The sequence below is a fragment of the Metarhizium album genome (genome assembly GCF_000804445.1).
Source record: "Metarhizium album ARSEF 1941 chromosome Unknown scaffold_18, whole genome shotgun sequence".
NCBI classification, from domain to species: domain Eukaryota; kingdom Fungi; phylum Ascomycota; class Sordariomycetes; order Hypocreales; family Clavicipitaceae; genus Metarhizium; species Metarhizium album.
In genome coordinates, this window is record NW_024467592.1 from 404,912 (window position 1) to 418,628 (window position 13,717).

Here is a 13,717-nt window from a genome sequence, read left to right on the forward strand (position 1 = left end):
CTGCCTAGGGGCAAAGTTCAAAATTACATACCCAGAACTTCTCTTGACGCCGCTATTTATTGATCGCCACGCGGAACAACAGGTCAATTTGTCCGTATTGTTTATTGATGTAGGGGGGAAAAGCACATACACATGTGATCAAACATTTCACTGAAAACTTCCCTCCTCTTATTCTCTGTGTGTAAGTGTGGCGAATCTTGATCTACGGCAGATTTCGCCGCAATATAGACCACTGGTTTATCTTCATGGGCAATTGGATAACCGGTGACCTCGTGCCGGGTTATGGTGTCATCTGCCTTGTGGACCATAGCTTCCATCCATGTCTCGAGGAACTTTTTGGATCCCCAGTATGACTTGGGGAGCATATCAATGCCCAGCTTCCGCAACAAATGATAGATAAAAGGTACCTCTTGTGGGAAGAAGGACTCGTGGCACATTAGGTTTTCGTAATGAAGCCGCCACTCACCAATAGCACTTGGGTCACTCGACAGGAAACGAGTTCCATTGCAATACCCAAACAAGAACGAGCTGATATAATCAGAACAAATACAGTAACTCAGCTCAAGAGCATCAATATCGTCTCCCCCAGCGGATGCCTTGTTAAGGCGGGGCAGTAAGTGATGATGCATGATCCTGATACTGATATTATTCATTTGTAGTGATCGCAATAGTGACGATTTAGAGTAAAGCGCCGCGGTCCGGCGTCGTCGAACACCGTGCTCCTTACTTTGAGGACTCGTGAATGCATTTTGTCTTCTTTCATCGAGGTCAGTTTGTTATTACCAGGAGCGTTGCTTGTATTTGGACCATATTGGACCGTACCCAAAGTAGTTGAACATGGAGTAGAAAGATGTTGGTTTCCCAAACCCCGCATCATACACTTTGCGAATTCCGTCCAGATAGGAGCTAACGCTTATATCTCGTGGGCCTACCTGGATGATTGGTCCATGTTTTGCATGAGCTTCAGTTAGATAAGCAAGCTCGGTTCCTCTGTACCTCGCCCATAGTAGCCAAACAGGACAGAACCTCGCAGACCAGTGTGATGCTGGTATCCTCGCAAGTGGCGAGAAAAAGCAGCATTTGGCAATGTATATAAACAGTGTACAACAGAGTATGAGACCAATCTGCAAATCTAAGGTCCTTGTCATGATTCCTGACGACCGATCAAGAATAGAGACTCGGTTGGATGTCTTTGCTGTAATGAGACTCCGAAGGGTCTAGTAACGACAAAAGCACAATTTCGGGTGCTTGAACGCACCACTGAACAGAAAAGTAACGGAGTTGGTCGTGTCTGTCTGTGACAGGTAACACCGTATTCCTGTTACGTATAGATTCGAGCATTGAATAATGGTTTCGTTCGAAGGCGCCTTCTCCGATGATGGAAGCTGGTACACTTGGTCTTTTAATACCTGTTCCACAGACTCAGAAACTTCGCATCTTTCATGGTATCCGTAGTGGCTTTTCCTCGCTTCAAGTTAGCATCTTGTATGTTTGCTAGAAGTCGTGCTTTACCCCGTCGACGGGATCGACTTTGTCTGTCCACCCCATAGTAACCGCATCTTAGTCTTTGAACGGCGAATTACGGAGTTTATTGCCGTGGCGCTAACTTCGGAATTACTTGTCTTATGCACACCAGTACCGCTGTCGGAACATGTCACTGATATTGCGGATAAGCAGGTCCGGCGTTGACTTAAAAACGGTCCGTCTGTCGGCAAGGCCCCAGTTCCGGCGTTGTTGAACATGTCGCCAACATGACATACTTTTATGCAATGGTATCGTTGAATCTGTTGTATCCGCGGCTCATACGCCATCCAGTGCTGCGTCCTGTGATTCTCTGAAGTATATCGGGTGAGTCACGATGCTTGCCTCATTGCGTAAACAGCTTAATGTCAAGTCGTATTGAACTAGACAGTTGCGAGTGTAATCCAAGTTTTATCAACATCACCCTATATACTATACTACAAGTTCCCGGAAATAAAACTCCGACAAGTTCATAATCAAGGCGACTCACGATGGCAAAGATCAGGGGAGTCTCTCTGTTCGATCAGGCGATGTGATATTGAAAGGTGTTTGGAAACGATAGTTACTTCCCGGGGCTCAATATTTGAACTCAAATCGATGGTCTCTGGTGACAGTGGTTTCAAAGGTCCTGAGTACAGATAAAGGAGTCGATTTGGCAGGATTTTCAAGCACACCACTGTACATCTATCATCATCGTCAACATCCCCAAATTCAGAATTTCCAGATCTAAACCTCTCGTATGCAATAACCTCCCGCTCCCTGTGCATGTTGCTCCAAGAGTCAACAGGAAATCCGGCACTATCAAGCTGCGTCTTATCTAATAGCTTTCTTGTCATAGCTCCTAAAACAGATCCAAAATACTACAGTCGTTAGTCCCATAATGCCTGTTATGCTTCCCCATAAGATGACTAGGTCCGGATTACGTGCCAACGGACTAATAGCAACAGCTAAGAGGTACCCGACTCCCGACATGGCCGCAAAAAAACTCTGCAAAATGCTCTTCATGTTTTTCGGCGCCATTTTGTAGGTATAAGCGCTCCCAGTAACGAAAGCAAACACCTCGCTGATAGAGATGATGATGTACAAGGGAAGCTGGACGAGTATATTCACGTTGTTTGGCATCCGGCCGTTATCCGAGGCCGGACATTGCAGCGGAAACCGGTAACACGGGCCGGCGTTATATATCAAGGCTTGTACGAGCGTCCCGTACGCCATGGACAGCGCCATGACAAACAGGCCCAGGGTGATGCGTTTCATCTCCCCAAAAACAATCTTGCGCTTCTCTAGGAAGGGGTAGAGCCCGTTTTCTACCATAATGCCGAAGATGACAAGAGCGATGGAATTAGCCGCATTGAAAAGGTCGTTCGGTATACCGACCGTCTGCATCTGTCCAGCTTGGGCAATGCCATTGGAGCTGATAAATCCGATGCAAAGTCGGAGTATGGGCCAGACCAAACTATTTGAATAGTGTCAGCTAAAAACGCCCCCGACTGTGCGACTCCAGAGTCGTATCTTACCAGACTTTAATGGCCATCAGACCCTGACGAATATCCCTAACGAAATCATCGTCCCAACCGACCTGGTTGCCGCGCTCGAGTTGTGTCTCGGGCAATGCCGCTTGTAAGCTAAATCCTGACGTGGCAGCAATCCAGAGAACCCGCGCCGCCATGGGCAAGTCAGTTCCCGAAGGAGCGTGGAGGACTGATTTGGGGGACATGCTTGTTAGAATCTGCCGGCATTCACAGTTCTCACCAATCACTCACCGAAGCGCTTCTTTCCAACCCAGAGGAGAGAGCACGAGGCTAACAAGACACCAGTCGTTAGAGTGTAGGCGCTCCAGAAACTGACATGCTTTTCCATCAGAGTAGTGGGAATCTGGCCAAGTGACGCTGCGTTGGCCATCCACCAATAGATGCTATAGATGTAGTGGATGGTCATGTCGCGATCGACAACGACACGCTCTCCGTCTTTTCCATAAGCTATCTTGGGGACGGTTTCGTCGTATTGGTCAGCAATCAAGGGAGCCGTCACTGCCTGCACGCCGCCGACACCAACTGCGATCAAGCAAAGAGCCACGATGAAACCCGGGAGAGCGATTCCAGCGGCCACGGCAGTCGGCGTAGAGAAAGCCAGCAGAAGACCCATGCCAACCAGATACACTACTGTGCATATCTGGAGAGCTGCGAAGCGCCCGATCAGGCTATCGGCAATGGGCCCGATGAATATGGGGAGCAGGTACACGACGACATTAAAGGCATTATTTATAGCTACCGCTTTGGACTGACCGAGGCCGAGGATGCCCGGAATCTCATCATCGGCGCCGTTTTGAACTGTGCCGGTCAACGAGGTGCCCAACTCTCAGGGTTAATGGAGTGACATGTGAGCTGCTACGCGGTAAAAACAATTCAATCGTGCTGGGCGATGAAAAATGAAGACACCGGGATCAGGACATACTGTAGTTCTGCCATGTTACTTGTGTTGACCAGTATGTGAAGCGCTCAGCTGCGGCGATGAGTGCTACGAGCCAAACCCGCAACGGAATCTTGTCTGTTACGTGACGCAGGGTCTTGACTTCGTCTTCTGTAGCCGCTCGACCGGCATCGCTGCGATCCGTAACCTCCCGCTTTCGATCACCATTGGTATCTAGCACGGCGGCTTCAGGCTCTGTATCGGCACAGGGAAAACTCATTTCTTGCTGCCAAAAATAAATGGCAAACTAGTCTGGGAGATGGTACTGAAGCGTTTGAGGGTCATATGCAGCTGCTCTATCCGGGCATGTTGGGTGGCCGTGAACTTGAACTCCGGTGGCGAACGCCGATTGGGTGCCTTTGGGATCACCAACCAGCATCATGATGCAATGCCATGCGAAGAGACGTGAGATGGTAACTGGTCAGTGTTCCGTGGTCAACGGTCCTGTCGAGGCCCGAGAGATACCTAGCAGGCCTTGATACATTATCCTGTCAAAGCGTGTTATTGCCGCGAATGGCAGTGAAAGTGCCTCGTGCGGCCTTGGAAAATTAGAATTGGACCTACTACAAGGGTTGAATTGATCCAAGTTCGGGAAGAGTCTATTAGCACGACCTGTATCGCATTGATTGATTGGAATGCGTCTCCAAAAAGGCATGACTTGCATTACTTTTGACCAAAAGCAGTGCTGGGACACAATGTTTGTTAGCATTAAAAACTTGATCGCACCAGCTTCACCAAATGTCAAGGCCCCCTTTTTTTCAAGCACACAGACGGCCTTTGATATTCAGCAGATCCAATCTCTCATGTTCCTTGCCCTTTCCTTCCAGCTTACATTGTTGGATCTATGCCGAACAGCTTTGTGGGCATCGGTGTCGAGGTCCATGTCTATCAATGCCACCCACGCCGTCCGCTTCCATACCTTCCAGCCAACAAAGAGCACGGCCATGACGGGCAGCTGGATATAAAAACTAACGAAACTGATACCATTAAATCTGGGACTGAAACAGCTCCATCCCTGAATCAGTATGATGAATGCGTTGAGTATGACACAAAGCCACGGGCCGGCCGGGTAGGTCCAGTTTCGGAACGGCAACAGGTGAGTTTTATTCTGCAGCTTCAACGCAGATCGGAAGCGAATAGATGTAATTCCAATCGCGGCCCAGTTTACTTGGCTCGAAACACCGATAAGACTGCAGCTAGAATTAGCCGCGGGGAAGAGTCGTGGACAGAGGAAAATTGCCATGCTTACTTTTGAAGCCAGACCCAGAGCTGGCCGGCTCCAAGATGGCTCGAACCAAAGCAAAGGCCGGATGCTAAAGCTGTAGTCAAGACACCTACCCATGGTACCTTTCTAACACTGAGCTTTCCGAATACTCCAGGAGCCTGACGCTGTACGGCAAGCGTGTACAGTAGCCTGCCGCCAACGTAAATGGAATGGTTTCCCGCGGAAACCGCACTAGTCAATATCACAGCATTGATGAGGCTTGCAGACGCACGTGCACCAGTCATCTCGAGGACCATGATGAACGGCGAGGTGTTTATCGCATTGCCTTTTGCAAGATCGGGCGAGGTGTAGGGGATGTTGAGACCAATAAGCAGGACGGAAGTAAAGCTGCTCGAATCGTTAGGCATTAGATCCAGTAGACATGCGCTGAGCTGAGGATGGAGAAAAGCATCGTACTAAAATACAAGAATACGCCAAAAGACGTTTTTGATGGCTCGAGGCAGATTCTTAGTAGGGTCCTTTGCCTCACCCGCGGTCATGGCAATAGATTCGGTACCGCTATCTTCTCACGACATTAACAAGTCGAGCATGGTACAAGGATGGAACTAGAGCAGCAAACACACAAGCATAGGACGCAGACACGAAAACCGACGTGAAGCCGCCGATTCCGTTGGCAAATGGCGCTCCAGGAATATACCAGTTTTCACCACCAACATAGTGGTGAGACGTATTGCCTCCCGCATTTACGACGACGCCAACAATAATGAAAGCCTACTGTCATAGTTAGGGTACCTCCACGTTGCAAATAATGAGGCATGGGCCCTACCACGATAGCGACCACTTTGAGCAGGCTGAGCCAGTATTCGACCTGAAGGGAGTCAGCGCCTCATACACGGGCAGTGCCGACAGCTCTAGTCGTCAAAATACCTCGCCGTACGCTCTCACAGTAATGATGTTTGCTGCTATCAATAGTATCAGAACTATCAGGCTAAGAGCCCAGCCCGGGAACACTCCGGTCCAGTAGCGGAGAACAATTTGGAGCGCGACCATATCCGCAGCCGTGGAAACAGCGGTGTTGAACCAGGTAATCCAAGTCATGGTGAAGCCAAATGCATCGTCAATGAAGCGGCTATGAACCTGAGTCAGATATCAATCACCATTGCTAAGCATAGGTCCCAACTGGTTCTACCTAGAAAAGGTGCAGAAGCTGCCGGACACTGGTATGTATGCAGACATCTCCCCCAGACTCATCATGGTGAGGAATACGATGGCGCCAACCAGCGTATAGCACACCAAAAGAGCCCCAGGACCACCCGTGGCGAGAGCTTTCCCGGTGCCCAAGAACAGGCCGGTTCCTATTATACCACTAAAGGCAATCATCTGAACTTGACGGGCGGAAAGCGCCCGGTTGAGCTGGTCTTGCGGCACTTGGCCGTGTGCGACAGCCCCGGTCGTCGTGGCTTCATGGCCAGCTATCTCGTGAACTGGCACCTTGCTCATCGTCTCTGCCGTGTCTGCAGGGCATGATTCCGGTTCGGGATGCATGGGAAGTAACACAAAAAAATTTGACCTTGAGTGGTGGAGTGACGAGGGAACAAATGCCACCGAAATGACGTGCCATAAGAAAACTACACAAAGGAGAGACGGTACAACTTGCGAGAAACGAGAGTCCGCGCATTATGTAAGCTCCAAGGGAATCTGTTCAACGGGTTTGCACTCTTGAACGTAATGTACAAGACACTCGAGGCGCAGGAACACGGTAGAGGCTGACGGCCGAGTTGGTAGCCCAGCGTCCAGGAGGCCTCGTGCTACGCGTCACGATTGCAGCTACCCCGGCGTAAGCACCCGGTATGCTCACGGAATTTGCCTCTTCAATTGATGCTTGGAACTGTTCTCTTGCGGCCTTGACCCCGCATCGCGTCATGTCTTGCGTCGAATGCCGACTTCTAGGGCCACTGGGCTCATCGCAAAAGTCGAGTTTCTGTACGATTTGATAGAAATAATACTAATTGATCAAAGTAGAGTTCATTGTATAGAGCTATACATGTTTGTAAAATTCCTGCTCCTTCTTAGTGTCTCCCATCTGACCCGGCTCAGAAACAATTCGGTCAGAAAATCCAGATACACAACTGCCAAGTGTCCTATGGCTTACGAGACTCAAGCTCGGCTCCGGCGCTCATGATTGCTCAACTCCGTTGGATTCCGGTACACTGTTGAAAGACTGCTGCATATTTATGCTGGGTATCTGATATTCCTTACTTGATGCAACTGTCCTGGTCGATCGTTTTCTCTACGCGGCGAGTCTGTCATGTCTGAGAGACAAGTGAGTCTGGTCGTGCTTGGTTGATGCCAGCGACTGCAACACCATCCACCGGACACTCGACCGACTCTAACTTAACCTTTCAGGGCGTCGGGAAAGTATTGCGACGCCATAGCGACTGATTGGATCAACCAGCCAATTCAAATTACACCAAGGCTCAGACGTGTTCTCAGTGCGAGCTGGGCGTGCAGCAGCTCCAGCTGGCATCGCCGTTTGGCTTCGGCGACGCGCTGGCCAAGGCCTTTGCAGAGACAACAAATAGCTGTGGCGCGTCGACTTGTGGGTTTGCTACGCCAACATTATATACGCTGAATGCGACTGCGTTCTCCTCTCAGGAGCGAACGGCATGTCGACATACGAGTTGATCACCAAGAAGAAACTCAATCTCGGATGCGACAATCTCCCTGCTGTAGGTCAACCGCTCTGTTTGCCTACCGGAAGCACCTGCCGTAATTATCGGTTGCAACTCTACGACACCTGCGAGACTCTAATGACGAATTGGAATGCAACCCTTGCTCAGATCCAGGCATGGAATCCCATGATCAACCCGGCCTGTTCTCACCTCGCGTCGTGGAGAGGCTGGTATTCTTGCTTGAGATAAGCTGACCACTGAACAAGTCCTTGTTGTCCACCTACAAGCGGCGTCATCTTGACACACTTTAACTCTCTATTGGGGACAGTCACTGTTAGTTCGGGCAACAAGGTGACGACCCAAGCCCCCGTGCCGACGAATGCACAGGGCCAGACAAATACTAGGTGTGGACAGTGGTAGTTACTATGTAAGTCGCTCTACTGTCGTAAAAGCTCGAGGCTGGCGACTCTTGCGCTGGAATATCACTCTCAAGTTCAGCCAAGCCATCTCGGACTTTTACTTCCTCGACCCCCCAAGTGGATTTAACTTCTAGCAATCTGGGGGCCAACATTCCTTACTGCGTCAAGCCTGTAGGGAACATAAGGACTTACTCCTGCTACACGACTACTACGGCGGCAACGACTTTCGCGAGTCCGGTGACGACAACCCAGTTCGTGCCCAGCCCAGTCCAAACAGCTGCCTTGCAGTCCACGGCCTCGGGCACCATCAGTGACTGCCACTTATATGAGAACGCGTATGATGTCACTTTCAACCTGCAGGATCTGCCTTTGGTGAATTCGTGCTCTACTTGGGCGTACTCTGCCGATGTCACTGTTGAGCAGTCGATCGAGTGGAATCCCAGCCTCTCGGCAAGTAACTGTATGCTCCAAGCCGGGAACAGCTACTGCCTACGGAAGTGGCAGACTCCTCGTAAGACGTTTTCCGTCATAGACTTGATCTGGTTTTTAGCTCTGCACGCTTGCGTATATACTGACCGTGGGTTGCTTGCTTTGTAGCAAAGACGGTGCTGCCACACGACTACTGCGTAACCGTGAACCGCACATGCATAAATTACCAGTTCCCGTCAGTTCAGCCATCGGACTGTAGCTGCTGCACAAACTTCCGCGTCCAGAACAAGCGTTCGCCACGTCCGTCTGGCGTTGGCACGCTGGCCTTCCTGCAGCCACCTTCAACTGCTCTATGGATCTCCATCTGTTGGGCAACACGGTAGCGGAACTAACAAGACTGAATCCTTGGATTGGATTCGACTGCGACGCTGGTATTTGGAGCCATGTGACCCCAGATGGTTACGAAAAGGTTTGTGTAACAAGGGCTGGTCCTTTGGATCAGAGCTTGGGGCAGAAGACTCGTATTGCATAGATTATTGCATGGTCCTGACAGTCCTTGGTTGCTCAACGGGGGCTTTATATACATGATAATGCCAGTGTGTGTAACCTGACCAGGCAACAAAGTGGTGATGCCCTTTGTGCCTTATTGCCTTGGTGCCTTGATGCCTTGATGCCCGGGCCCTTTAACCTCGTCGCTTTCACGACTCCCGCCTCCAATGCCCTACAAACTGACCCCCGTCCTCAGATCCATCAATGTATGGGGGTCTCACATACTGCTCGTCCCAGTCACTCTTTCCTAGCAAGCAATACGTGTCCAGGTATTGCTGCAGCGGCATATACATCCAGCCCACATCTTCCTCCTCGTACTCAGTGGCACCATCATGGAACGGGGCGGGAACTACGTAGTTTCTCTCCTGTGGAGGCAATGGGGACTCCCAATCCTTGCACAGAAGTTTTACTACTGGCGAGTCAACACTTGGATAGTCTATGGACTCGAGAAGGAGATCATCCACAGAGAGACAATATCCGTATCTGGGCATATCCAGTTTATGTCGCCCTCCGGGTTAGTAGGGTCTGGCCGGAGACGCTGCTCCAGGTTCTTTGGGACCCAGGACTGGAAGTGATCTCGGACTTGGTGGGACGTGGCTCTGCCAATAACAGCTGTTAATGGTGGTGGTGGTGGTGGTAGTAGTAGTAGTAGCAGACTTACAGTACGCGCCGCAACACTTACGAGAGTGTCTTCTCGTCAATGACGTGGAGGTTACGGGCCTGCAACAGATCTTGCCGAGAGGAGCTGAGTGCTTCCTGGACGTCGCTGCGTACAGCGTCCAGCAGGCGAACCCAAGCTGTCTGGTTACCTTGAGGGTTTGGGTTAACGGGGTTGTGTGAGAGAGTGTGCAAGCAAAAGAGAAAGCGAGGTCGGTTGCGCAGAAATCCTACCTTTGATGTTTGTCAAGGGCATCACCCGCGTACGCACATGATACCATGTTCTTGTTCTGATTGCAGGGAAGCTTGCTTCGTTGCGCTACGTCTTGTATCTCAGATCTGGTATCTTAATAAGCCTCTCTTTGCCGTCAAACTTATAGTTACTCCGAGGCTGGTAGCGTTAGCCCTGCCACAAATTTTGGGACTTTATTGGCCAACTCCAGCAGCCGAGCGTAGTTGCGATGTTTGTTTAAAAGTTTTACATCAACATCTGCACCTAGTATATGCGAAGGGATGCAGTCTATCGAACAAGCAACTTGTCTCAGCGGTGGATTTATTCTCCTCCATTGAGCTTCTGCCTCATCTACTTGTAGCCCCTGGTCTTGTAAAGACGTTGGCAGTGGACGTGCCTCCTAATCGGTTAGGTACTATTCCTCCATGAAAGGCACATCCAAAATCGGAGTTTGAAAGTCCCAGGAATACTAATGCCAGGCACATGCCCTGCTGTGGGCATTACTTTTGTCGACGATGTAACGGTTGTAGATATGTTCATATATTCGATGAGTAGACTAAAGCTAAGCAAAATTCTCAATCATTGTACAGCGCAGTCAGTAAGACCTACATCCAGGATCGTTCAAAACCCGCTGTGACTACGGAGTTCCTGCGCTTCTCTAGCCAGAGCCGCGAGGCTCCAAGAGTGGCCCGCGGATCCCGGGTCATATTCGCACGTGTGAACAAGTCAATGAGGCAGTCCTTTAGCTTCTCCCGAAGAGCAGCGCGTTCTTTTGCAATGCAAGGCTTAGGTTTATCGATTCGTCGTTTCTCATTCTCACGTTAGGTAAATTGCCGAACGAGGTCGTCGTGGTTTGTTGAATACGCGTTCCTGCGGGTGCCACGATAATTCACCCAGTAACAAGTCTCAAGAGATAATGTTAAGGAAAGTGACCCAGCAAGGTCGGACGGCTATTTTAAACGACGCACCGATGAGGCGCTGCTCAGCGACTTGGCACTGTCGTCAACTTTGATGGTATCAGAAAACAGACTCACGTAACAAGATTTCGTAAACTAGATTGGGGAAGTAAGATCAGAATGTGTGCCACGCTGGCTTGGAACATGAATGCTCTGGCCCTCACCGTCAAAGCTGCCAACAGCGGCGGCAGTTCCCGCCTGATTCCTGATTCGGAGCGGAGAACAGCGCTTCCCGGAGTCTGTCTGTAGCTGAACGGTCGACGGTTCGGCTGGCGTACTTGGATCCGGACTCCGGATTCCGATTCGCTACGATACTTGGTGTTATCTGCCCTCTCTCACCCACTCGATCCATGTCAAGGAGGCTTCAGGCATACTAGGACTAGCTGCTCCATCATTCGACGATTTTCTCAATTATTTCATCACTGTACCCGAAAGTCATCACTCAACCATGCCCATAGCAGAGTTTCTACTCCAAAAGTCTACATCGACAGAGAAAGCACAGAAAGTGGTTGTGCTTGGGTTCGTCATCAACCCAGTTCTGATATAGAGAGAAAGTATTAATACGATTGTAGTGCTGGAGTCATTGGCTTAACGGTTGCCCTCGTTCTCTCACGCGATCGAGATACGCATGTGACAATAATTGCTCGAGACTTTCCAGGAGAGAACCATGCTGAATATGCATCACCCTTGGCTGGGGCCATGTACCTACCGTAGTACTTCCTCACTTGTGCAAACAGGCTTTTAACCACCGCTGATCGGGTTCAACGCAAGATTTTCACGACATGGTACATTAGAGCATGCCCTTGAGCGTGACTCCTGGCCATCCCTGGCGGGCCTTGCAAACAAGTCCCCTGAAGCAGGTGTGCGCTACAAGGGTACAAGTCGCGGCGTCTCTCGGCACTTCGTACAAGTAATCTGACCGATACCATCACTAGAAGTCGTTATATATACCCATAAGCAGGACGTGTTGCATGGGCTCGACAATTTACCTTTCGGCTCTCTGCAGCAACGAGACCCTTGGTTCAAGACTTTGGCTCCTAATGTACCGATACCTCCATTCCCCTCGATGAGAAGGTGATGGTGACCTTCAGAGCTGATGAGTCACTTGCAAATAGTTCCAAGTCCTGGATCCAGCACCGGATGACCCGCCGAACACGGCATACAAAAGTCGATTCAGGACGGTGTGCGTAAACCCAAACCTTTACCTGCCATGGCTCCTCGGACAATGCCTTCGGCGTGGCGTGCAGGTGAAACGCTTTACCCTGTCCCATGTTATGGATGCAATCACAGCATGTGGGAGCACTGATATAGTGGTAAATTGTTCAGGTTTGGGTTCTCGTACACTCGGAGGGGTTATGGACGACACAATGGTGCCGGTCCGCGGGCAAACAGTCCTTTTACGTCATGTGGTTTCCAACACCCTTCTGGCTTCGGGGGACGATGTTTTGGAGAGCTCCGACGTGACGTATGCTCTGGAAAGACCCGGAGGTGGCGGTAGTGTCATAGGTGGCTGTTTTATCCCGACCGCTTGGGAGGATATACATGAAGCGGCTAAACCTGATCCGCAACTTGCTAAACGAATTTTGCGGCGCTGGGCCAAATACGACAAAAGCGTTGGAGAGCTTGGATTAAGTGACGTGGTACAGCACCGAGTTGGATTTCGGCCTTGCAGACGCGGTGGCGTGAGGTTGGAGAGGGACAATGTTTGTGGCTTCACGGTCATTCACTGTTACGGCCATGGAGGTTACGGGTACCAGACAAGTTGGGGCTCGGCGATTCAGGTGCGCAAGCTTGTTTTGGACGCCTTGAAAGGGCAGACAGGGTCACCGACTTGTCGGCTGTAGATCTGTATATTCCATCCAGTCTTGATGTCTCGCGCACGAGCACCGATGTCTCCAACCATGCGTTGATATGAATCCTTGAGCATACAACAGTACAGCCCTGTACTACTTGGGGGGTCTGAACACACCTTTTCTTCCTTTATCGCCCACGGCTACCGAAGATGCTTTCCAACATGACGGTTTAGCTGCTAATTCTCTCAAAGCAACACGAGTCGGCGTGCGTGTCACTCCAGCGTTATGTGCTACGTGCTGGCCGGATTAGGGATCATATCGAATTCAAGTCATCGCCATGTGTTCAATAGCTATAGTTGATCACCATCGTGCTGAACAAGGCACGCCAATACGTAATGGGCTACAGACGTGCCCGAGGGAATGTCAAATTTGCCATTGTTTAAAGCTTCAATGGGCAATTCCGAACTCTAGCGCTAAATATCCGAGGTCAAAATGTACACGGAGTCCGGCCGGCTCATAGAAGTTGAACTCCGGACGCGACTCGAATTCCGTCGGCCCACAAGGAGCGTCGGCATTCACGGCATTCATTGCGTGAGTGTGAGATTGCCAGCGTTGTATATACTTTTCTCAAGTGTAAGATTGAGATTTATGGCCGTCGGCATATTTTGATATGCACCAAAAGTGTTCAAGAACAAAAAGACTGCATCTACAAAACGCAGCCAAACGTAGTTTTTGCCGCGGAAGAAGACGTCAGCAACTCGAATTGAATGAAGCACAAAAGGGTGCCCTGGCACG

General features: G+C 50.3%; 1 protein-coding gene across 1 annotated transcript; it reads right to left on the reverse strand.

Moving 5' to 3' along the window:
• Nucleotides 1-2,362: 2,362 nt before the first annotated feature.
• Nucleotides 2,363-6,715, reverse strand: MAM_06181 (amino acid permease; the record flags this gene model as incomplete). Its single annotated transcript, XM_040824979.1, has 12 exons — nucleotides 2,363-2,381; nucleotides 2,732-2,977; nucleotides 3,039-3,222; nucleotides 3,285-3,851; nucleotides 3,976-4,216; nucleotides 4,823-5,180; nucleotides 5,240-5,602; nucleotides 5,672-5,777; nucleotides 5,839-5,986; nucleotides 6,042-6,083; nucleotides 6,143-6,344; nucleotides 6,405-6,715. The coding sequence occupies 12 exons, from the start codon at nucleotides 6,713-6,715 to the stop codon at nucleotides 2,363-2,365; spliced, it is 2,787 nt and encodes a 928-aa protein (XP_040677142.1).
• Nucleotides 6,716-13,717: the final 7,002 nt, after the last annotated feature.